Below are 24817 nucleotides of genomic sequence, written 5' to 3'. Positions count from 1 at the left end.
ATTAAAGGTGGTACTTTATCGTAGGGACACTTTGATTCAAAAGGAACACAAGGTCACATGGAAAAAACAATAGAATCCCACTGTCAGCTTGAACAATATTGACTCGATAAAATTTTTTAACTACGAAATACAATAGAACCATAAGGTCTAAAAGAAAAACTTTAAAATGATACCGAAAAATTGTTCTATTTTTGCAGCATTAGCTCGATGTGATTGTTGATTTTTAATACTTTATAGAGCAATTGGTGTTGTCTCTACGAAACAAAATATTATAAATCGAGAATCATACCGATTGCCCAGGTCACACCTCGTAGAGGTTGTTGCGAGTGAAACCCTCCCACACACTGAGCATTTCTTTATCGTCCCACCCGACGGAAAATTACAAAAATACGCAATTGCGAAATACAAAGAAAAGCCCGTATAAATTTTTATACTCTTTCTGATACACATTTGACAGTGGTCGAAAGTTCTACTTTACAAATGAATAGCAAGAAGAGCCTAATTGCAAGCCTACCCGTCCGAACCCCTAATCTTCTATACTATGTATAGTATATGTAGAAGCGGCAGTCTTGTCAGGGTGCAGTGGGGCAATTCATTTATCGCAACACTTGCATATTGGAAAACGTCTACATTAAACCGATTTAATATTTCGAATTGAACAATGCCAATTCTTCGCATTGTAAGTCGCCACACGTACGATTATAAAACAATATTCCACGTGCCCGTTGCTCTCACCCTCCCGAGTTGCATCTAGACACGCGAGAGGATTCGAGCAATGAACAGGGAACCTTAATTTCCTGAAAATCCTAACTAAAAGAATCTGTTAAATTTTATGCGGGCTAATGTTATTGCGTACTTGAAAAATGACTCTACAAGAAAAAAAAAAAAAATTGTGTTCTATCGGTAACATTGGGTGTTGACACTGAATGGTAACGGGGCGTTAGCACACCGATACCGACGGAAATGGGGCGTTAGCGCACCGATACCGACGGACACCAAAATGCATTAGGTCACCGACGAGATACCACCGACGAGATACTATTAATAGTATCTCGTCGGTGATTAGGTGTCAGGTCTATTCCTATGTATATCTCGTCTGTGTTGCCGTCTGCTGATAATGTTACCGACGGTACAGAAGTGGACTACAAAAATCATCTTTATGGACAACTATCGTATTTACATGCTCAATGGTGTTAAAAGGCGGGAAAATCAGGGAAAATCTGTTATTGTTATTGCACTGTCTGTGCATATGTAAACAGCTGTCAAAGAAGTGATTGTAAATAATGATGAATTTTTAATCTTGAACTGTTATCAATGAAACCGTTTATTTTTTATTTTAACACGAGCGGTGTATAAACATTTGTAATATGAATATTACTTATACTAACGCTACTATTTAGTCGGAATAAAGTAGTCGGGGACCCTACCAGCGCTGCCACAGGGCCTTCTGAATATTAGTTTAAAATAATGGCTGATGAAAGATTAGTGAAATCTGTGCAGAGCACTTTTTCCCTGTATGGTCTTGCACTTTCAAGGTATAATTCTTTTTATGTATTTAGATCAATGTATGAAACAAACTTCCATATTGTGTAACAATACATACGATTAACATATTTTGTTTCATTTAGAAAACTCAGTGTTTCACTTGCTAAAGAATTGCTGAATGTCGATGAAAATGAGCATAAAAGTTGGCTAACGCAGATTGTGGAGAAAGTCTTGTCGCAGAATTTAAGCGACCCTCATGTTACAGTGGAAAGTCTGAAATTAGCGATAGAAGAATGCATAAGGCCTGATACATTGAAAGATACTGAAACAGTTTTAAGTGTCATAGATGCATTTGAAATACCAAAAATTAAACATGACTTAAGCAGAAAGAAGTTTGTTCTATCACCCGTGACCCCAGACTTATTTGCTGAAGCTCCGTATAAGCCAACCATATTTAAAGATCGTTTTGAGTTACTCTGGTATAGGACTTTGAGGCATGAATTATTTACTCCCCCTAAACTTGGTGAAAAAAAAGAAACATGGATAGAATTGGTACCGATTGAATATTTATTAAGCGAGAGTAAAAAAGGGAATGTTTATGTAATGGGTCTTCTAACACAATTAACAGAAGGCCAATACTATTTAGAAGATACAGGCGGAACGATTAAAGTGGATTTGAGAAAAGCAATATCCTTTATCATAGAGAAAATGAACTTGTATTAATATTCGTGTGACAACAATATTTCTAAAAATTGTCTTCCTTAACATGTAAATACAATTTTCAGGATGGTTTAATTATGGAAGCATCTATAGTAATAGCCGGTGGAGAATACAAGGATGGTATGCTATTTGTAGAAGACATAGGTTTTCCACCTGCTGAATCATCTAGCAATGCACGAGCAGACTTTGGTGATTCCAATATATTTGGAGGCTCGCATAATCTTTCTTTGAAGCTATCAGAAAAATTGAAAAGTTACGAAGAAAGTAACAAAGATGGAATGATTATTTTCCTATCTGAAATGTGGCTAGATGATGTAACTGTTTTACATAAATTTAGAACTATGTTGGAAGGATATTCTGAATATCCACCCATTGCTTTCGTACTGTGTGGACATTTCTTGAGCTTCCCAGCGAATATAACCAGTACACAAAAATTGAAAGAAGGACTGAAAAATCTAGCTGATATAATAATGCAATATCCGGATATAAAAGAATCTTCGAAATTTATTTTTGTACCAGCACCGGACGATGTGGGATCACCAAAAATTTTGCCAAGATCTCCACTTCCAAGACATATTACTGAAGAGTTCAGGAAAATCATACCTGGTGCAATATTCGCTTCAAATCCATGTAGAATTCAATACTGTACAAAAGAAATCGTAGTGTTAAGAGAGGACATTTTAACAAAAATGTGTAGAAATACTCTACAGTTTCCACGAGAAGGAAATATTTATGATCACGTAGGTTTACTTAAATTAATGTTTTTGTTTATACTCATAACTCACAATTTGTTCTGCTTAATTATTTCTTTTTATCATTTTTCTAGTATGCCAAATCAATTATTTGCCAGTCACATTTGACTCCTTTAAGTCTTTCCGTGATCCCAGTATACTGGAAATACGATCACGCTCTACAATTATATCCAACTCCGGATGTAATCGTGGCTGCAGATAAATTTGAAGCATACGATACCGTCTACTCCGACTGCCATATTATTAATCCTGGACTATTTCCAAAAAATGATCATTCATTCAAAGTATATGTTCCAGCTTTGGATGTAGTTGAACATTGTGCTATCCCGAAAGACCTAGACGGTGTTAATTAAGAGTAGTGCGTACATTTATAAATAAATAAAATACAGACTTTCGTCAATAATACCCAATAATTGGAATTGACAATACATTTGCTTTTCCTTAAACAATTGGATGCCGATTTTGTAAAATGTTTATTTTCACATCACAATTCTCATCAGTTTTACAATACTTCAAAAAATGCGTTGTCAGTTCATAACTTATTTCACAACAATCTTCAATATTAAACATAAGAGCACATTAAATTAAGTTCATCCATCGAAATAACTTAATCTCTTGATGAGGATACTAGATATTGGTCCTCTGTGTCCAATAATACAATGAAACAGAATCGAAGAATAACTTATTAATCACATATTCTTGCGATTGAGTAAGTTTAATATTATCAACATAATACACCTTAGAAAAATTCAACACTCCCTGCTTATCTCTATTTCTCATGCACACGCACTCACACACACACGTGCTCTCTCTCTCTCTCTCTCTCTCTCTCTCTCTCTCTCTCTTCCTCTCTTTCTTCTCCATCCTTCCTCCCTTATTCAGATTGACTAACAAAGTTTGTATATCAGACTTTCTATCTGGGACACAGGAAGTACGTGTTTATTTTTTTCCGTTTTTATATACTTATTCGATTTATATAAATAGATACAATACAATAGTAAACACAGTGTTTCTACCTTTTCGCAATGTACATAACAATATTACAGGTACAGACTGGGCCCCAACATATCTCAATTCTCGACACTGGAAGCATAAGTCAATTACTGGCCATTCAATCAAACATCAGTAGAAGGATTGTAACTTGCAAGAACAATATGTAATATATATAAGAAGTAATAATAAAATCGTAAGAATTTCGCAATTTTATATTAATAACATGCTGAACTGTTATTAATAGCACTAACTATACACAGGATAAGGGAAAAGTTTCTTCTTTTTTCTTTTTTTTTTAAATATAATAATTAAGATGTAATTTTAGAAAATTTTACACATACAAACATTATTTTATTATTCAGATCGCTCGCTTGCGCTTTCTCTCTACATTCACACGGTGTGGCTATTTCTCTCTCTCACTCTCTCTCTCTCTCTTTCTCCCTCGTACTACGCATGTACACGCATACACACATTAATTTCTCTGTACACTATTTCAGCAAATGTACGAATCACAAATCGCCGTAAGAATTGATCGTACTCCGACTATTAAAAGCTAAGTATCGATGTCGATAACGAACAAACTTTTAATCGAATGGCAAGCAAATACTAAAAGTTTTACTCTTGAGACATTCGGTTAGAGTGTGAGCATTAATTGTTAGAAAGAACGGAGTTAAGAATTGTATTTATAAATTGAGAATTGTAAGAGCTATTGCGCACTTACCCCACGTTTGAATATATTACAGTGCCGCATATATAAAAAAAAACAAAAAGAAAAGAACGCGCTTGCAACTATTGCACATTCTTGAAAATCTTTTTTTCTTTTTCTGTAACTCCAATGTCAGTAACTCCTGTATATTCGACTATATCTTAATACATAATAATACATAATAATTTTATGTACCAGTGCTTTCTTTGTTTAGCTATATACACGTGTATAAGTTTAGCTAATAGAGTTACAATTTCAGTCGACGGATGGTCTGACAGTCTCTCACACTCCATGTCTCACGAATTCTCTTTCTTAGCGTGCAGCTCTCCTGAAAATCAGATGAAGAGATATTTATTTCATTAGGATCTTTAATTTATTAGCTGATATTAATAGAATCATCCATTTTGATTTTTTTAATGTGAAGTCTGAGATGAACTTAATTTCAGCAACAATAATTGATATGGATTTTGATACTCATAGATTATTAATACTTTTTCATGTATTTAAGATTTTTTGATTACGTTTGGCTTTCTATAGTCTTCAGTTTCCAAAGAAGTTGATCTCTCACAAAATGATTTTTAATCTCCATACATGTTGCGTAAAACATTTATGCAGTGGGAATGTTTTGTATAATTGAATGATTCGACAATAATATCAAATGATGCTTTTAAAGTATAGCTATAAAGAAAGCAGCCTCATGCCGAAGGTCATCGAAGAGTCAATCTATAAATTACGTCTGCCACTCTTTTTCTGTATGTAACTCTAAAAACAAACATTTGAACATAAAGTAGGAATATGAGTCATGGTTTATGTAAATCACAGTCAGAGACGTGACCTTCTGCGGTTCTTCCACCTTTTAATCGTTATCTGTTTTTCTTAAATAATTTTAGTTTAATATAATCATGAATGAAGTAAAACCATTTTTGCTGTCTTAGGCTCCGAAATTCGAAAAAAATTTCTCATGAAAAATCTCTTCTTTTAAAATGGAAGAAGCATACAGATTACAACTAATATACCCACTTTCTCTTTGATATCTTCGGCAAGCTTGATTCCTCTCTTCAGCGTCGAAGTACCACAGAGTGATCGCGTATCTGGTTTTGAATGCTGGCTGTACTTCGTGCGGATTTCTCCTGTCCGACCAGAAGAAAAGTATCCTATCGAAAAGAGGCTCGATGTCTGCAACTTGATCGCGCCAGCCTTCTGGAAATATCCTCAGGAGGCCGCCATTTCTCTATAATCACGAGAAGCATAGTTATTGTCAGTCGGAAACGCGATCTTTCTATCAAAAATAGATGCAGCATGTCTGAAGAGTCAAACGAACAAGATTGTGTGCACGCTATTGTGGTATTTCTGTATAAAATAGCAGTAGAATGGTTGTAACAATTTTTGAAAAATCACAAGAGCAATAGAATGGTCGTAACAATTTTTTAACATACATTTTTTTTATCTGTGATGGTTAAACTGCATTTTTAACGCATTTCACACTGAAGGAAATTTGAGAATGTAAAATTTAATGATTTGCAATTGGAGTAGATATTTTGGTGTCTAATTAAAATTAAATTAGGGAAGACTTAAAGAGAGAAAGAGAGTGGACAGTTCTTTCTTTTCTGCTGATAGAGGGTAGCGTATATTTTTCTTGTAGTCAATGTAAACATTGCTCAACTCGGTCTTCCGGTGCATATGCGCGATAGAGGTGTTACATGGTGCAACGCACGTAGGCTCTAAACGCCCTTGATATTTCGCTCGTCCTTTTCACGTATCGTGGCTATGGCAATTCAACCGTTTGAGAACCTGGCTACACGTGGGACGACCAAATACTAGCTCACTGTTACAATTATACAAATATTCTGTCTTCGCGTCCGAAAATACGATCTAATTATTTTAATTCATCAAATTCCATAAATATTGCCCTTTCAAAAAGTTGGAATATTAGAATATAAAATGATGAACTCTTTGATTAATTTAATTGTTTCTGTTTTTTAACAAGATTTTGTTTTAGAATAAACATTATATCATATATAACGCGATGCTCTGCACGAATTCCGGAATGAAAGATTTTAATGCAACTTTCACGAAATATTACAACGAACCGTGACGATTAAAACGTATCTGTACCTTGATGTCCCAATCTCGATTGAGATAGTAGATCGCAGTAATGCATCGTCCATCTCGATTAGGATTGTCCACATGTTTCACGTAATGCGAACCATGCCCAGGGTAGCATGCTACCATCGCCTGAAAAATAACGTATCGCATTACAAAGCTGTTCTATGAATGGAAAACATACTTTTTACATAAATTTTTGAAAAGTTTTGGTAGCTAAAATTTTATCGAGGTTTCAAGGCTCAAGGGTTCAAGAATGAGACGAACGTCTAAAATAAGAAATCGGTTGCACTTTGAGAGACCGTAACCGAAAACAAGTATGAAACCGGAAATACGGTGTTAGTTGTAAATGGATTTGACGTAGCGACCGATGAAAACAATGGACTTGGAATAGAAAGTGTTCTAACCGTACGTGATGTCCCTCACTCAGGTTTCATTGAACAAAACGCTAAGCACGTGTTACGCTGTACATACTCGTTTCATGTAACATGAACATAGAAAATATTTAAATAAATAATAGCGAGAGATGCCGATCTTTCGAGAAATAATTGTTACGCGAATATGGTTGATTACTTGGTACACACAATAAATAATTCTGAATCGTGGCGCGGCCGGATCAGTGAAATGCTCAGCCAACAAAGATTCCCGAAAGAGCGCACGTGCGCAAAAAGGGCTGTCTTACTCGCAAGGCATAAGGTCTCTGGAGGGAGGTGTACAAATAGGGATCGCATTGTACCCTTGACCCGAATAGCAGGCTAACCTTGCTACTACATTTGTTAACGTGTAGAATCTCACGTCACCCAGGAAACAGGCCCCGCCGTCCAGACTCCAGACTTCCTCTTTCGTTTTATGAATTGAACATATATTTGTACAAAAGACATTTCTAACATTCTATCCGCCTGTTTCTAATTGTAAAACCTAACGAATTCAAATAAAATAAGAAACTGACAATATAAATCATTGGGCAGAATGATGATATCAAAATGCAAGATAGCCGTCTGAACCATCTCAACCGAAGGTAAGCAAATACAAGCTGCCAGAACATAAAACGGTTTTTGGAAGGTCAAATAGAGCATACATTCACACGTACTTAATTGTACTGGAGTTCTAAATCCATCTTCGGCACACGTATTATGGGACACACGCTTTATACATATGTACATACATACACGGTTGCACAAGCAACGTTGAAGAATTCGAGGACGTGTTGGAAATATCGAATCAAAGTTTCTTTTTCAAGATTATACAAGTTACAAGATCATTTCGAATGCATCTGGTGAATATGAGTATGAACTTTAAAATTGCCAGTCTAATCTAATCAAAACTTTCATATACATTTCCGAGCATATAAAATTGCCAGTACTCTCCTTAAACTATATCTTGTATTACAGAAAAAATACATTCTAAAGGAGATACCAGCGCTACCTGTTCGTTAGCAGCGGTACAGAATGCCTTTCACTCTGTTAAAAAGGTAAATGATGTAGGTGGGACAGCGTTTAATAGAACTTCTGAGACACAGTCCGACTGGAAATAGTTTTTGACAAACATCATTCTAATAGACGGGATATTTAGACTTTCCAGCGGCCATTGTTCGCCATTGTGCGGCTCGCGAGGAAACAGCCGATCACAATTTACACGCTATAACAATAGATAATCATTGTTATGAGCACAGAATGTCTCGGCTATCGGTTAGTTTGCTATTAACTGTTTTAATCTTTTCTCAATGCAAATTGTCGAGAGAATCGTTCGTGGTAATTGCATAAAAACACGTCACTGCACGTCTCAGAATATTTTCTGCAAGCTATTTCAGATTTTTTCGCACTTTTCTGAAAAACTTTGTTCGATAGGACGAACAATATCGAACTTCAAAAACTAAACAGTTAAATATAATGTTTAACAAAGTACATGTACATTTAAAATTCTCATTCTTTTAAAAATGAGCTCTGACAAAAAAACACTTTTACAGCCAAACTGTTTAAAGAATTTAATGAAAAATCCCATTGTCCCAGAGTAGAAATACCTACACGTATTTTTTCGTTCGCTTCACGCCGATTAAAAATAGCGATAGATATACACAAACAGAAACAATATCTCTGGAGCTTTAGGTCTTAAGATATGAATTTCTGTTGACTGCATATTGAGATCTGCCGGGTTTCTCGCCGCAACTTTTCATTGCGATACACGGTCGTCCTTCGATTTGTTTTCTTTAATTTGCAACCGTGTTATCTTACCAGACGATTGAATTTATTAAGCGATGCCGCTCGATATGATAGACTACACTATCGGTCAGAAGTACTTCAACTGGTGATAGTGAAATGAAGAAGCACTGCTCGGTGAAATATTTATTGAAGTTCTTTTGACAATTCGAGGAAGGATAAACCGAGAAGTTTGGAACTTGTCCAGAAATGTAGAGGTCGGTTTCTGGTTCGCGTATTTTTCGGTGTTAGGGTTCATTGTCCAAACGGTCAAGTAGTTTCGATTGACAAGGGTAGGTGGTGTGCAGTATGGAGACAAAAGACCTGACATTGAGCCACTTTTACGTGCAGCCGGTCACGTTTTACAGATAAGGAGCACAACCCGCCGAAAGTATGTACATTATCGAGATAACGAGAGAGTCGTCGGCGCTAGATTACCCGCAATACTGGAACAGTTGAAAAATGCGTCACCTCTCGAAAAGTCATTCGCGGAAAAGCCAGGTGACCGATAATTACTGTTACGCCGATCTCTGTGACATTCAACAGTTGCGCAGATCGGAGCCCGAAAGTCAGTCTGCGATCCCGTCTTTTCGCTCGATAAAAAGTTTTGTGGAAAAACCGCACAGTGCAATTGTGTTACTTTATCGTTCAGCTTATACAACCCGCGGATTAAAACGAATTAATATAACAAAAATCTGTTTTTACACTGGCCTTGCGGAAGCTCTTTTATCTTCACTCCTCGTATCAAAACATCAACAGTTCGCAATTATCAAAAACAACTTCTATTTTTCCTCCTATTGTTCTCAAAGTAAATAAGAATTTTTAACTCTTTTTAGTGGTTTTTTATTTACTCCCGTAGCTTATCTTACGTTTGCTAACCATCATCATAGTTTTTAAGACTCCTGTATCTAATTTTAAAAAGAACAGCGAACTTGTTCGGTGGATATTTTAGCGAACAAATCGTTCTCTGTGCGATGTGAAAAACTGATCAACCAGAATCGGGATTGGTTTATGAAATGGTGGCGCTTAACATAGGAGCAGGACTACAGACGATGTCGTTTAGATTTCCCGCAAATTAATCACGGAAAGCTTCTATCTTTTGTTCCAATTAGATTGTGACGCAGGATTTATGTAACTGCAAGTACATCAAGAGACGACTTCTCTTAAAGAAGTCAAAGATTCTATCAAATCATCCTCCGAGTAGTGAGGTTTTTTTCTGAGAAGCGAGTTTATAACAATAGGGCTCTTCATGATCACGCAGCGGTTACTCGTCGAGAAATTCCCCATGCACAAACTCGAAAGCGAAAAAGTTATAGCATTGATTTCTGTGAAAGAAACATCTTTCTCAATTCGCCAGGTACGCGTGCTATTAAATCGGTTCACATGTCTGTTCATGACATACCGTTGCTACTGGCAAATACCAATGTACACCCGCATTTTTAAAACACGTTTTTGCAGAAATTGATCTAATATTCAGTAACTGTTCAGCACTTTCGATTCATTTTTTTACGAGGAATTACCCCTTTACGTCATGGAAGGATGACTACCATTGCATGAGTCATTGCGGATATTCTTGCTACACTTTCGTTCGTATGCATGAATAGTGGTCAACGAAATGACTTATCCTGCGACACGTGTTTCACGTCAAAAGCATTTGTTAGATGCGAGTAGAGCAAGAAACTTTTAAAATTATTTTTTAATAGTTTATTGTAACTTCCGTGTACATTTTCCTTTTCGATATTTTTATACAAATATTATTTGAGTCAACTGCAGCAGCAGATGAGTATAATTGTATACAATAAAATATACACAAAGACCGCCGAACGAAGTCACTAATTGACGCACATGTATAGCACAGGTGTACTGCAAGGCCTCGTTCAGATATGATCATTATAACAAGGCCGGAAAATTATAGTAGTACATTAATTTATTTACGATTGATTTGCGAAAATTGGAACCTGACACTTTTGACACTTTTAAGGGCTTCTAGGGTTTTAAACTTGATTCACAGTGATACGAATCATTGATCTTAATGAATTGTAAGTGGCGAGTTCCACCCCTAGCTTCCCGTGTCTAAGGTGTAGGGCGTAGGGGAACAGTACTCGACCTCATCGACCTATCGGTCACTTTTCCTCATATTGTCCTTTTTTATCGAAACTATACGGGCCTGTTATGTGCGTTATCTATGCTAATATCAGCCGGCACACAACGAGGGCGGCCACATTGCTGTCTAGTGGGAGAACCTGTTAACTGTTGGTGGGACATGTGCGGTTTCTGACGAAGAAATTCGTCATCGACGGCTTATATCACATTTCTAAGCATGACTGTGAATGCGAGACTGAACGATGTTCATATATTTGACAAACATGCACATCTTTAGAAAGTTGCGAAAGAATCATATTTCTTTCATACGATAAAGAAAGAATGATGCGTAGTTCGACAGGAAATTTGTCTGGTTAGTGCACCACAAAACGGTTATCCTTTTTAGCTTCCTCGGGAGACCACCGGAGAAATAACGGTTCCTCTTAAAAACAGTATTTTTTACTGCTTCCAAAAGACCACATTTCGCTTGCATACATTTTCAGTTTTAATTCCAACTTCCTGCACAACGTCTGCCAACCGAATATTCGGAAGAAACTGTGATTTAAATTTGCAGTACTAGCGACACGCAGCGATTACGTCAGAATAGCTGTTTTAATATTTGAACAACGTCCAAGATATATTTGTATCATCAATCCAGGACTAATTTCACCGTATAATAAATAAAGCCATACGATAGATACGCGTTTCGCAACATTTAATTACGTGTAGCGACGAATGTTCTGGTTAGTTAGAGTATTATTTTATTGATCGTCGAAGAGAAAGGTGGAGTTGAGTCGTTGCCAGAAACGATGTAAGAATTTCGAATTCGGCGGGTAAAATACGTGGTCAGTCAAGACTAGAAGTAAAAATGATTAGGCGATCTTACATTTTCGATAGTGAAGGACATAATTGGCAAGGAGCTCCACGAACTTTCGAAATTTGTGGAAAAAATACTGCAGACACGAAATAAATACAACGTCTCTGCATCGTCATGAAAACAAAACATTATGTTCTCACAATAACAGGGAAGCGTTGCGCGTGACAATTTCTCGGAAAAACGTGGTTCATAGAACCAACGAGGAAAATGCAAGAACACGCTCGCTGCGTTTCAAACACCGCGACACGTTTCTACACCACAAATCGCCGACCGAGCTCGCGGTGTTTTTCGTCGTTCAATTAAGCACTGTTTATAAACTCCGTTATCGCAGAAACTGTTCATAAACTTAGTTTTCGCGATACAGCGCCCACGCAGAAGTTGTGCGCGAAAGTACGAAATAATTCGCGGAAAACGTTCTGGAGAATGAATAAGTAAAACGTCAGTGTTATTTGCTATAAACCTAACGAAAAGATTAAGACAACGACCGAGCACTATGAAAAATGATCTTTCGCGGAATTGGTATTAATTTTACTTGCTGCTTTGCCAGGAAAAATGATCAGCAAATATACGTATACAGATAATCGAGTCCAGTATTTGTTCAATATTGTACGATTCACTAGAATATCCGAAATGAAGATTGCAGTGTGGCATACGTGACTTTAATTCTTGAGGTCACTCGGAAGGTGAACTTCAAGGTAAACATGTTCACCTTTGCGAAATTAACGGGCGCCTTAAATTATATTTACATCGCTAAGGATCCCGGATGCATGAATCTACTTTCGAGACAGCAAACGTAAAAGTCTGTAGGTCAACAACAGAACATTAAATACAGCAATCTAAAGAACGTATTACATATCTACCAGTAGTTATTTTGTTTTCAAACATTTATCACTCACAGCTAAAGATTTTGTAACTATTCTATAACAATAAAAGTTGTACTCGTAAATCAATAGATCACCTCCAATAGAGTAATCTAATCACCTTCTTTGCGATTAGTATTTAAAAGATCCTAAAGTTTCTCTCAGATTTTGCGCAGTCATTAAAAATCCTATCAATGAGCTTGAAGTAGACAGTATTAAAAGAAAAAGCACACAATGTGAGAGAGAATTTATATTTTTGGAACGAAGTATAACCGATTTAGACGGTCATACGGATGACACCATTTTTTGATGTTCCGAGCATTGCTTCCCCCCGCTCTGACTCATCCGTTTCAACAACCTTGCAATCCGTACACCATTGACACGGGGGGTCATTACAATTACAAATTATTCAAAAGGTATTCTGGAACAGTCTGAAAGTGAGAACAGGCAACGGTAAGTATCCTCGTAGAGACAGACGAACAGAAACGGGACCGCCCCCAGACGATTGGCACGCTCTCATCACGTATTTAAGTACATGCACGGATGCATATGTACATATAGATCGCACCTCGTCGATTCTTTCACCTTCAACAAGGTTAAACAGGGAGATGCAACTTGCTGTCTCCAAGGATTTGCTCGAAAGCGGAAGAATGGTGCATATGTTTCACGCGAAATTTCCAGATATTGCTTAATCGCTTTAACTGCTTCCGAAACTGCTAAAAATTAAATTGATTTGTTACATTTTTGTGCAAGTCTTTTAAATGAAAACATTGGAATGAATTGCACCGAATAACAACTACAAACATTATTTGATTGAGCGTTATCAAAATAAATTGAGTTCAATAAAATCGACACGAGAAATAAATTTTCCGAGAAAGAGTTTTTCGTTTGACTGGGGAACGGATTTAGCATTTTTTTTTTTTAAGCTACTGTTTGGTAAACCAAATGAAAAGAACCTGAAGAAACAACGTCCCGTAGAGGCGCGTGGAGAATGCACTCAATGGAGTATTCTTAAAATACAGGTTGAGTCACCAATGATAAAAGATACTACAACAAGTCTAAAATGCTCTATGAATTGACCTTCTATTGAATGGAGTATATCCTATGAGCATATGAGAGACCCTCTCAAGAACCATACAACACATGTAACTAAAAAATTTAGAAATATTGATGTCCTTCTACTTATTAAGTTTCGAAGATTGGTACATCGATAGAAAGAAGCGTAACAAAAATGATAATGTGCTAGAAACAAGTTATTTCTTTAATTATAAAGTGAAAAAGACGGCGCATTGTACCGAAATATCTATATGAATGCCGAAATCGTTACAATCCCGAAACCGGTAAATATATCGGTATTTGTATATGTATAGCCGTATGACATCATATCAGTATTTTCGTATTTCAATTTCTAGAAGGAAAAATGCTGGTACTTTACATTTCGATAAGAGTCCTTGCTCTCGACCATCGCGTTCTTATAGCAACGATATTTAGAACGATCGATATCATAACTATATTTCCGAACAATTCGTTTCGCAGTTTGCCAGACCAATCTAGAGCCGACACTTTGCATCCTGGGAACGACAATATTCAACGGCATTATCTCGCGATGTCTGATTCAGAAGTGACATTCCCATGACAAAAAGAGGAGTCGAAGATAACCTTAAATTCTCAATGTCGAAACCTTTATACATACAAGCTACTTCCTCGAGCAGCCTCTCGACAACTTTGGGAATAATTGGAGGTGTGCATGTGCATAGTATTCGTGCCGTTTTTAATCGATGACATTCTGTTATCTGGATCCGCGGCGCACAGCCTCGTATCACCTGTGCCCGTCTGCTTAGGGCAGTGTTTACAAAAGACGAGATCGTATAATCGAGACATATGTATATATATGTATGTACATTCATAACGCCGACGGGTTTCTGGGATAACAGAAGAAAGAGAAAGTTAGTGACAGCGAAAGAGATAAAGATATAACAAGCAGCGAGCCAGCAGTGCGGCGTACGTGACCGATTGCACTATGTGTGTTGCCCACTCTACTCGCTCGACGAGCTTCCCCGAAAGACCGTTGCAATTTCGGGATCCTGACCTTCTCAGCCTACCACCTTCTTTCCTCCCACCTTGCCCCTTGTTTCGCAGCCAGCGAAACGCTGGATGTCGATATTCGCACGCGAAAACCCGGCGATCTTTTTCGCCGATGCCACACCGGTATCGTTTATCGGAACCTCACGACGAAAGGGGGAAAACGTGGCTGCATTCAACAATGACTAATACGATTACGGCAAACATTGCCGAAAACAATGTACTGTTTCCCTCAGCGAATCGTACCAACAACTTGTATTATTCTGACTCATCTACACACGATTTTCTTTAATTTCTCTTGCTGGTTATGTTTTGAAACACAATGACTTTTCCGAAATTGTACCTATACATACGTACAATGGTGTACACATTGCCGCAATTGAAAACGTTTCGTTCGAAATATGTAAAAGTAGAACCATATAGGAAGAAATGTATTTGTTGAATTCCGAATAACTTTCGAAGCCCACCCATTTGCATCTCGGCTAACGCAATTTAAAATGTCCTGTTTAAAATTTTCGTTTAAAATTGAGGGTCTAATTTCGTACGCGGTACTCGATATTGCGAGCTGTGTTTCTGAAAGAAGTTTACCTTATCAAAACATTCGAGAAATTAATTAACAGATTTATTCGTTATGCGTCCAATTATTTGATATTTTACGCATAATCAATACTCGGTGATATCTATCGTTCTATCTACGAATAAAAATTGTTTACAACAAAACGCGCAGTGTTTTCAAAAATATTTGTTTAAAACTTTCGATTATAACAACAATCTTACCCCTTGGAATTTGAACCCCTAGTCTTCATGTAGTTTTGCTTACCTTTGTTCTACCATTGATTGTATAATTTCCCATTTTTCCATTGTTTCGCATCTTATTTGCCCGCATAATGATGGCATCAACTTTGGATATGAGCATTCCAATATTCTGACATTGTTTTTCTTTTCCATCTAACCACGTTATTTGATCACCACGAATTGTTTTTAAATCATTTGCACCTGCTTTATTAGAAACCAATTGTCCATCCTTAAATAATCCAGCACTGTACATATTTAAAACTTCATTTAATACAGCGAGACCTTTCTCGGCCCCTAAAAAATTGTCTACCACGCACACACCGTATTCGTCCATGTCCTTAATCACATTTCTGCAAATCTCATTCAAGTGCAACTCTTCCAAGTTATTTCTGTTTTTGTGAAGGAATGGCGGTAATAGTTCCTCCTCACGAGCTAAATGAACCTCCGGGAAGTTCTTCATACCGTTATGATGGTGTGTAGGCATGTCTAATTCATTATCCTGTAGATTATCTAGAATCCTTGAGTTCTCAAGAACAGGGTTTAGCAATTCTGCTCTGGCGCCTAGAATTGTATCTTCGGAGCTGCCTTCGTATGTTATAGGAGAAGTCCATCCATCTGCTCTGCTGTTGCTAGTGCCTTTTCCCTTAGATTTCCTCTTTGGATTTTGACCTCCCTTACGCTCTGACAATTCTTTCGCTTCTTTCGTGTGTTTGGTAATTCCTATAAAAAGATGTCATTGAAAATACAAATGTTCACATATTGTTAGAATATTATACTATGCTCCTCAGAGAGAGTAATCAGGAAAATTGTTATGTGATACGAGTTTGGATTACCGAGGTCGAACTATATGATAAGCACCACGCTTTAACAAGTACAAAAATTCTGTACATGAATGCAAGAATGTATATGTATAGAGAGACAATTTTCCTGTCATTGACCTATTACTGTTGATGTATTTGATTTGTAAACGGTATGTGTCTTTGCAATGCGGTATACATTCTAAACCATAGTGGTTACATTTAAAGACCGTTAACAGTATAATTTGACAAGAACGAGAGATAATGTATCATTAGAAAGACATATTTTCGACTTTAATCCTTTCTCCAAGGGGAGACACTTGTTTTGCATGAAACGATATACAACGTTTAAACAAAAAATATCAAACGAGCTCATCGAGGAATGCGAGAAGAACAAAACCGAATTGAATGTACCTCCAAGGTGTTTCGCGTTATGATGTACTTCTGGAGCAGCGTTTGATCCCTCCGTTGTTTCTGACACTGGCTTCTCGGTTAGGTTAGAAACCACTGGTGCATTCGCCCGTTGATGATTTTTGCTGGAGAATTCCTTTTTATCGGATTGTGAAACGGAATTTTGATTCGTAGATGAAACGGTATTAGATAGAATCGATTGCGAGGAATGAGTTGTACAAAATTCTTTATGACGTTTCCAATCCCGCCTTTGGTGTTCCTTAGTGCAATAGAAGGCGGCCTTACACCGCGAACACTTCAAAAGCTTGTCAGTCCTGTTACAAACGACACAGATCACCGTTGCACCTATTTGAACATCACCGCCGAGTGTCTGCGCACGACTGACTGTCGGACCGGACATGTTTCGCCGTTTATTTCGCGGCCACGAATGCCGACGACATTTCTCCAACCAGGGAAGTCACACACGCACTCAATCTGCGTACGACACTACCGCGCTATCGGGACACCGCACTGCTTCGCTTGTACGTGCGAACCTTGGTTTGCATGCTATATATACATTATCGAATCTGCGAAACACCTATTGGCGCAACGATGATCAAAACTTCGATCTTCAATATCCATTACCGCCTATTACGATTGCACGTAGCCTTGCACGGACGTAGTAAGACGGCTAACACATTATAAATATGTGTACAAGTCTAGGCTCCTCTAAGCTGTTAAAATTTGGTACACGCTCGAACCATGTGCGAAAGTTGTTGGTACTCATATTACCACACCTATATAATTTCAACAGCACAATAAGCTTCCATAAGCTTATATCTGCCAAAGAAATAGTATAAAATGTTTTCGAAGTCTCTCTCTTTCTTGAAAGGGTCTGTATCAAATCGTACTTCATCAAGATTTTTGAAAACCTATCCGATAGGTGTGCGTTTACTACCTCGCATGCTCGCCTTCTTCAAGATAGGGGCAGTTCATAGTTTCTTTTTCTCTAGCTAGTCTAGCTACTCGCAGAGAATGATTTTACTTATACGATACGTTCGATATATACCTCACAAAAGTCAACGAAAGTTGTCTTAGATTACCTTTGCGCTAGGTCATCAAACGTTTTATTGTTCCGTCACAGAGCACTTGACCAGATGCAAAACTTCTGCTAGAACCTTTGATGCTCGTGTTCCTAAATTTGTAGGACCTTGAGAACAATTTAAAATACGAATGGATGGTATCTTATCATACTCTACGAGCACTACGACTCACTGCAGGAAACAGAAAAGAGATATTATTTATAAACATTTGAAAACGTTTGAATGCGCAGAAAAATTTAATATACAATTTTATTGAAAATTATATTGAATTAACAGTTCCATGAAGTGACTTTTACTGGAAACTGAATTTCATCGTCTTATGTGTGTAATTCGATAGTCCTACGCATTTTTGAGAATCATTTTGTAGGAAAGTTTGTTGATAAAAATGTCTCCATCTAACAAACATTACAATTTACAAAAATGTGTGTTCGTAGGCTGTGGTGAAGCACAATTTACACACGCATGCGCAATGAAAATTTAAATACCATCCCGATGAGCGTGGGAGTCCCCCTTCGGTAAAGTACATAGCGGTTGCGTTCAAACCTCTCTCTGTTCCTAAAAATATTTTAAAACCGAGATATATATATACAGTCTTCTTTGTAATAACACTGGTTTATCATGAAACACTTTTTACGTTTTCCGTATTTGTTTTGCATATTTTCCTTTCCTCATGAAGAAAACATTTGTTTCTATGGTTACGACATGCAGGTTTTATCAAAACATTGCGCGATACTCCAGTAGTTAAACTAATAGTAATTCAGTGGAATGTTCGTAGCACTTTGCAAATAAAACAGTGGTTTATAAAACATGAGTACTTTCATAGAGAACGTGCATATAAAAGATGGAGAATATACAAAAACAATTTATACAATGGTAAATTCTTTTTAAATCACCAAAATTAAAGGGGGGAAACTGCAGTATATAAAAGTAAAAAAATGTAATCATCTATTTTTCAGATAAAAGAACAGAGGTATACAGAAACAATAAAAGTCTTAATTACACTTCTCGATTCTTACAACTCTGTAAGTAAGATCATGTTATAATAATATGATCTTTCTTTTACTAATAAACAATTCTATGTAGTTAACAATTTATTTTACAGTCAAGGCCCTGTCTATCTCTTCTTGCATATTGCTACTTTTACACACAAGATTTTCTAGCTTCTGCTCAGTGTTATGAAAAATTAGTTCAATTATGCCCAGATGAAAATTTATATAAATTGTATCATGCTCAATCTTTGCACCAAGCATGTATGTATCAAGAGGCTTGGGCAATATGCTCCAATATTATAAATCATAGTAATTTAGAATATAAAGTGAAAAAGCTGCAGGCAGCAATAAAATATGGACAGGAAGATATGGTTGTTGCAAAAAGTCTTGTTGATCAGTGCCCAGTGGATGATATTGATACGGAAATTAATTTAGGCTGTCTTTTATATAAGGTACTCGAAAAGGTCGAAATTTTCCTAGAAGGGATTTAGCAGTTTTTCATATATTTTTTCATTGTAGGAAGAGCAATATGAACAAGCTCTAAAAAAATTTGCAAATGCATTACAAATTGCAGGTTTTAAACCTCATTTGTCTTACAATGTAGCACTTTGTTACTTTAGACTAAAAGAATATGCTGCATCACTGAAATATATTGGTAAAATTCATGCTATTACTGTTACTAATCCAATTTAATGAATTAAAATAATGTAACATTTATTGTATAATATACTAGCCGATATTATTGAGCAAGGGATAAGAGAGCATCCAGAATTGGGAGTCGGAATGACCACAGATGGTATAGAAGTCCGTAGTGTTGGAAATACATTAACATTACATGAAACAGCATTAACAGAAGCGTTCAACTTGAAGGCTGCAATAGAGTATCAATTGCAAAATTGTAATTATACACATAAAATGTTTATTATTTGATGTATCTTCTATCTGTAGTAAATTTCATTCTGCGTGTTTAGATGAAGCAGCAAAAGAAGCATTAACAGATATGCCTCCAAGATCTGAAGAAGAACTTGATGCTGTTACATTGCACAATCAAGCTTTGATAAACATGGATACAAAGCCAAGCGAAGGGTTTGAAAAACTCCAATTTTTATTACAACAAAATCCATTTCCACCTGAAACGTTCGCTAATTTATTACTATTGTATTGTAAATATCAGTACTATGATCTTGCAGCTGATGTTTTAGCCGAAAATGTACACCTGACCTTTAAATATTTAACACCAGTAAGTATGATTTTTATTGCGATGTTACATGTATTATAAGTGCATTTGTCACAAATCACACATTGAAAATATTTTTCGTAATTGAAGGAGTTATAAAAGGTACATACAAATTAGTCTTAGATTCTGCAGGAATTGCATTGTATCTCATCGATCTGGGTATTTACTTTTCGAGTGTTTACATTTTTTTGTACGTTTCTCTGAGCTTTCAGAGTGTTTTCGTTTGTGAACTTTCACATTATGACTAGAAGAACTGTCGCTATAACTATCGTCGCTAAAGGAACTATCGTACTTCCTTTTCTTCTTTTTTTTCTGATCTTTAGAATGTTTCCTTTTCTTTTTCTTTGTTACTTCTTTCTCATCTGACTCACTATTGTCTGTACTTTGCTTGCTTTTCTTAACCTTGTGTTTTTTCTTTACTTTCTTGTGCTTATGCTTCTTCTCCTTTTCAGTTTCGTCAACTACTTGTTGTTCAACAATTTTTTCTTCGATCTCTGGAATCAAGTCATACTTTTTCCCATCGGGAGACATAAAGCAATCGTTAGATAAATGTCCAGCAGTTCCACACTTTGTGCACGTCGTATTAAGAACTGCTTCTAAGTGTATTGCTTTACGCTCATATTTTCCAATAGTTTTTTTCTTTTGAACGTCCCGTTGTAACTCTACCCCATTAGGATCTAAATCAGTGCCATTCCCTTGATTCACATATTTCATAGATAAGCCTATTTTACCGTCATCTGCCATAGAAATAACTTTGCACCAGACTCGTTCTCCTTTCTGCAAAACCTGTGCAACATCGTCGACACGGGCAGTGCTTACCTAAGAAGGTTATGTTAACGAAAATCATTTATATATCGTAAACTTGTAATACAAATGGGAATATTACTACTTAACATACATTGTTGAATAGATTGCTTCTTTACCTGGGATTTGTGAATTAGTCCTTGCGATGCACAGCCAGGAATTCGAATGAAAGCTCCGTAATTTTGTACAGATGCGATTTCCCCAAGAAATATTTGATTTAGTTTGCAATTTACCATTTTCAGCAGGTTTAACGAAAATGTGCTTGCATGAAAGTTACACGATTGTTTTATTGCATGAAAACAATAATAATAAATCGGCGTCAAGAAAACATGACACAAAGGTTAAGATCACCTTAGTTGTTTAGGCACAGGGCTGTAACAAGCATAGAAATTCTGGGGTGATAAAAATTAAGAATAAAATAAAATTCATATACGATCTAATAGTAGCATTGTAAATGTTAACTTGCTTTTCAGTATTTGTACGATTTTTTGGATGCATTAATTACGCAACAAACATCGCCAGAGGAGGCGTATCGTAAATTCGATGATCTTGGGAACAAGTATATGGAGATTCTAAGAAAAGCTACAAAGCGGGTCCAAGAAGCAAGGCTTAATCACGATGATAATGCTGTTAAAAAAGCTGTGACTGATTATGAGGAAGCTTTGGAGCGATATGTACCCGTTTTAATGGCTCAAGCTAAAATTTATTGGGAACTTGGAAATTATACGCAGGTTGAAAAAATTTTTCGGAAGAGCGTGGAATTTTGCAATGAACACGATATATGGAAATTAAATGTGGCGCACACTCTATTTATGCAAAAGAACAAGTTTAAAGAGGCAGCAGTATTTTATCAACCCATTGTCAAAAAGAAATACGATAATGTCCGTTGTCATCTTGTTTTTTACTTTTTCTTCTTGCAGTAATTGCAAGCGGTTGTTTATTAATTTATGAAAATTTCAGATTTTAGACGTAAGTGCTATAGTACTCGCTAATTTATGCGTGAGTTACATTATGACAACTGAAAATGCAGAAGCCGAAGGGCTAATGAAAAAGATAGAAAAAGAAGAACAAGCGGTTTCGCGGGAAGATCAAGATAAAAAATTATTTCATTTGTGTATTGTGAATTTGGTTATAGGAACATTGTATTGTTCTAAAGGAAATTATGAGTTCGGTATATCTAGAGTGATGAAAAGCTTAGAGCCATACAACAAAAGATTAGGAACCGATACTTGGTTCTACGCGAAAAGATGTTTCCTTTCGCTTTTGGAACAGTTGGCCAAACAATTGGTAGTTCTAAAAGACACAACACTCCAGGAGTGTATACAATTCTTGGAGCACTGCGAAGGTATTTGTACTTTTCTTTCGTTCGAAAATACAATGTTATACAATTGTAAACATGTCTATAATTTTAGTTTACGGAAGGGACGTCGTGACGGTGGTGGAACAGCCCTTTGATATGCAAGATATGTTTTCCATGGCTCCGCAAGGGAAACAAACAGTCGTATACGAAGCGCGATACTTAAAAGCACTATTTTTAAGATTTCAAATGTCATAAATTATATATTATATATAGCGAAAATACGCGTTAAAAATAAATAATGTTAATAATTTTAAAAAGTACAGAAATCAATGAAACAATACCTTTAACTCTAAGATACCTATATGATTTGTAATATAATGTTTTGATATTTTTATAAATGGACCCATGGATCGCTATCCCCTAAGTACGGCTCTGAGGGCTTATCGTACGTCACTAGAAGTAAAAATGGTGGCCGATATGGAATTGCAGGAAGCTAAGAACTATGTCCTTCAGCTTATGAAGGATAAAGATGAAATCGAAGCGGAATTGAAAGCATTTAAAGAAATCCTAGATTCCGTATGTATATAGAATCACTTTAGATTCGTAACCAAATACAAACCTAACCCTGTCATCATAAGTGACTGTATATATTTTTGTTTTGTATGTACCATGACCTGTTAATTTTCCGGATTTTAGAATCATGTTGGTATGGATGATCCGTTGGTTGATTCCGAAGGATATCCAAAACAGGACATAGATGTTTACCAAGTCAGGCATGCAAGGCATAAAATTATATGTATGTATATATTTATACAATGTAGACGCATTAAATGTAAATAACTGAAATGATTAGGTTTCAGAAATGATCATAAAGCTTTGATGAAAAAGATAGAAGAGGGATTGCACAGAGTGCATGCATTATCAGGAAATCAAGCAGAAAGTTCTAATGGAGCTGCATTAAATGATGTCGAACAACCTGTGCAATTAAAGCCTTTCCTTATTGTAAATCTAGTGTCCCCTGGTTCACCAGCTGAGATGGCAGTAAGATATACATCGCAAATTGTTATAACACTGAAATCATTTCTAAACATGAAATATATTGCATAATATTTAATTTTATATTCTAGGGAATTCAAGTGGATGATTTGATTTTGAAATTTGGTTCTATTGATCATCGAAATTTTGGTTCATTACAAGATATTGGTACTTTGGTACACAATAGTAGGTACAATAAAATCGCCATAAAGATTAAGCGTGGATCTAATATCTTAACTTTGAACTTAACTCCACGTCCTTGGGCTGGCAATGGCCTTTTGGGTTGCAACGTAGATACCATTAAAAGCTAAAAGATTTTAACAAAATCGTTTATTTATAATTATGTATAATTTTTGTGTATATTATTAAATAAAAAAAATTTGTAAATTATTGTATGTAATATAGTCTTTTAAATACTTTATATACATGCAACATTACAATCGCTGTTATAAGTTTTAAGTGGCTTTAATGGTATAATCCTGAAATGTAACATTCAGACCTTGAAATACAATATGTGTAATCTTTCTAATGTGATTTAAACTTGGGTATTTAAAATGATAGAGGTAGTATAAAATGAACAATTTCTGTGAAGCAGCAATCAGTATCTGAGAGCAACAGCAAAATGCATTTCATACTGTTTGTAAGTTGTAATATTACGTAAGTAACTATACATATATGCATATATACTTATTATTTTGATTTATAAAAAATTGTTTGATCTAGGGAGTACTGTACTTGAGTATTCTTGCATCCCAAGTATTAAGTGAAGAAAATACTTATACAGAATATTCTGATCAACATCCATGGTCATTTGTCTATGCCATATACCCATTTTACAATTCTGAGACATTGCTTGAGATATGGAAAACTGAAAAATCTGTGGATATTTCTGCAAATGCAGAAACTGTTGCTCCTGACAAACAAGGCAAAACGGTTTTATATTCTGACGATGCTCGACAAAACGGTACAAATTTACAAACAGAAAATGTATCTTACTTCATAAGCGAAGCGAAAAATATAAATGGAATACAATCACTGAAAAATGTACATCAGCTTTCTAGTTATGTAAGTAACGTTTAGTTTAGAGAATCGAGGCATCCCTGTAAAATGCAACACCTGATTGGTGAACGGGGTGTGAAGAGGGGGTTTACATTTTAAAATTATGCGCGGGAAAATTTTATTATAATTTATACGCTCATCTATATTACAGAAAAACAAACACAAAAATTAATCTTCAAAACGGACAACAGGATCTTACATGAACTTAGTGATGCAAAGAAGTAATGTATTTACATAAGTATATTTATAACGTAATACTGCATTCTATTTTTATAATTAAAAATTAAATATGTGCTTGTAGAAATTATTAAAAGATATTATCTTGCAAGTAGTACGATTTATATTTCCTATATTATTTTTATGTTTTAGTATAAAGTATTGTACTGACAAAATTAGTATGAATGATAATTCTAATGTCTAAATGTTATTCGTTATATTTTTCGTTATGCTGTG

At 36.0% G+C, this 24817-nt stretch overlaps 6 protein-coding genes across 7 annotated transcripts; 4 read left to right on the top strand and 2 right to left on the bottom strand.

Moving 5' to 3' along the window:
• Positions 1-1177: 1177 nt before the first annotated feature.
• Positions 1178-4153, top strand: Dnapol-epsilon58 (DNA polymerase epsilon subunit 2). The gene is made up of 4 exons (XM_076434087.1): positions 1178-1535; positions 1629-2172; positions 2262-2945; positions 3032-4153. Exons 1-4 carry the CDS (start codon positions 1468-1470, stop codon positions 3308-3310), a joined length of 1575 nt encoding a protein of 524 aa, XP_076290202.1. The 5' UTR covers positions 1178-1467; the 3' UTR covers positions 3311-4153.
• Hph (HIF prolyl hydroxylase) lies at positions 3407-17397 on the bottom strand. 2 transcript variants are annotated; one of them, XM_076434079.1, is made up of 5 exons: positions 16862-17397; positions 15676-16370; positions 6772-6891; positions 5677-5887; positions 3407-4984 (listed from the first exon to the last, which is right to left on the bottom strand). In XM_076434079.1, the coding sequence occupies exons 1-5, from the start codon at positions 17256-17258 to the stop codon at positions 4953-4955; spliced, it is 1455 nt and encodes a 484-aa protein (XP_076290194.1). In that variant the 5' UTR covers positions 17259-17397; the 3' UTR covers positions 3407-4952. The 2 variants fall into 2 exon arrangements, with proteins under 2 accessions (XP_076290194.1, XP_076290195.1); XM_076434080.1 differs by lacking the exon at positions 3407-4984 and adding an exon at positions 5002-5418.
• Positions 17398-18444: 1047 nt separating this feature from the next.
• Ttc30 (tetratricopeptide repeat domain 30) lies at positions 18445-22659 on the top strand. Its single transcript, XM_076434078.1, has 9 exons — positions 18445-18813; positions 18897-18962; positions 19043-19381; positions 19449-19584; positions 19663-19827; positions 19901-20169; positions 21444-21851; positions 21931-22315; positions 22383-22659. The coding sequence occupies exons 1-9, from the start codon at positions 18748-18750 to the stop codon at positions 22523-22525; spliced, it is 1977 nt and encodes a 658-aa protein (XP_076290193.1). The 5' UTR covers positions 18445-18747; the 3' UTR covers positions 22526-22659.
• On the bottom strand, positions 20152-21335 carry LOC143213801 (zinc finger CCHC domain-containing protein 17). Its single transcript, XM_076434082.1, has 2 exons — positions 21090-21335; positions 20152-20985 (listed from the first exon to the last, which is right to left on the bottom strand). Exons 1-2 carry the CDS (start codon positions 21204-21206, stop codon positions 20314-20316), a joined length of 789 nt encoding a protein of 262 aa, XP_076290197.1. The 5' UTR covers positions 21207-21335; the 3' UTR covers positions 20152-20313.
• Position 22660: 1 nt separating the features above from the next.
• On the top strand, positions 22661-23700 carry LOC143213802 (26S proteasome non-ATPase regulatory subunit 9). The gene is made up of 4 exons (XM_076434083.1): positions 22661-22846; positions 22967-23066; positions 23124-23311; positions 23398-23700. Exons 1-4 carry the CDS (start codon positions 22676-22678, stop codon positions 23614-23616), a joined length of 678 nt encoding a protein of 225 aa, XP_076290198.1. The 5' UTR covers positions 22661-22675; the 3' UTR covers positions 23617-23700.
• Positions 23701-23803: 103 nt separating this feature from the next.
• LOC143213804 (uncharacterized) lies at positions 23804-24694 on the top strand. Its single transcript, XM_076434086.1, has 3 exons — positions 23804-23945; positions 24029-24370; positions 24516-24694. Exons 1-3 carry the CDS (start codon positions 23928-23930, stop codon positions 24534-24536), a joined length of 381 nt encoding a protein of 126 aa, XP_076290201.1. The 5' UTR covers positions 23804-23927; the 3' UTR covers positions 24537-24694.
• The last annotated feature ends 123 nt before the right edge of the window (positions 24695-24817 follow it).

The sequence above is a fragment of the Lasioglossum baleicum genome, chromosome 11 (assembly GCF_051020765.1).
Source record: "Lasioglossum baleicum chromosome 11, iyLasBale1, whole genome shotgun sequence".
Taxonomy (NCBI): domain Eukaryota; kingdom Metazoa; phylum Arthropoda; class Insecta; order Hymenoptera; family Halictidae; genus Lasioglossum; species Lasioglossum baleicum.
Note: the sequence above shows the minus strand (reverse complement) of the source record. Positions and strands in the feature narration are given on the sequence as shown.

Excerpts from the sequence above, each read along its gene's own strand:
- Dnapol-epsilon58 (XM_076434087.1), top strand. The coding sequence starts at position 1,468 with ATGGCTGATGAAAGATTAGTGAAATCTGTGCAGAGCACTTTTTCCCTG. Across the intron at positions 1,536-1,628 it reads TATGGTCTTGCACTTTCAAG|AAAACTCAGTGTTTCACTTG; the intron begins GTATAATTCTTT and ends TGTTTCATTTAG. Across the intron at positions 2,173-2,261 it reads AAGTGGATTTGAGAAAAGCA|AATTTTCAGGATGGTTTAAT; the intron begins ATATCCTTTATC and ends ACATGTAAATAC.
- LOC143213804 (XM_076434086.1), top strand. Across the intron at positions 24,371-24,515 it reads TACATCAGCTTTCTAGTTAT|AAAAACAAACACAAAAATTA; the intron begins GTAAGTAACGTT and ends TCTATATTACAG.
- Ttc30 (XM_076434078.1), top strand. The coding sequence starts at position 18,748 with ATGAGTACTTTCATAGAGAACGTGCATATAAAAGATGGAGAATATACA. Across the intron at positions 18,814-18,896 it reads CAAAAACAATTTATACAATG|ATAAAAGAACAGAGGTATAC; the intron begins GTAAATTCTTTT and ends TCTATTTTTCAG. Across the intron at positions 22,316-22,382 it reads ATTCTTGGAGCACTGCGAAG|TTTACGGAAGGGACGTCGTG; the intron begins GTATTTGTACTT and ends CTATAATTTTAG.
- LOC143213802 (XM_076434083.1), top strand. The coding sequence starts at position 22,676 with ATGGATCGCTATCCCCTAAGTACGGCTCTGAGGGCTTATCGTACGTCA. Across the intron at positions 22,847-22,966 it reads TTAAAGAAATCCTAGATTCC|AATCATGTTGGTATGGATGA; the intron begins GTATGTATATAG and ends TCCGGATTTTAG. Across the intron at positions 23,067-23,123 it reads TGCAAGGCATAAAATTATAT|GTTTCAGAAATGATCATAAA; the intron begins GTATGTATATAT and ends TGAAATGATTAG.
- LOC143213801 (XM_076434082.1), bottom strand. The coding sequence starts at position 21,206 with ATGGTAAATTGCAAACTAAATCAAATATTTCTTGGGGAAATCGCATCT. Across the intron at positions 20,986-21,089 it reads GACTAATTCACAAATCCCAG|GTAAGCACTGCCCGTGTCGA; the intron begins GTAAAGAAGCAA and ends TAACCTTCTTAG.
- Hph (XM_076434079.1), bottom strand. The coding sequence starts at position 17,258 with ATGTCCGGTCCGACAGTCAGTCGTGCGCAGACACTCGGCGGTGATGTT. Across the intron at positions 16,371-16,861 it reads TAACGCGAAACACCTTGGAG|GAATTACCAAACACACGAAA; the intron begins GTACATTCAATT and ends ATCTTTTTATAG. Across the intron at positions 6,892-15,675 it reads CAATCAATGGTAGAACAAAG|GCGATGGTAGCATGCTACCC; the intron begins GTAAGCAAAACT and ends GTTATTTTTCAG.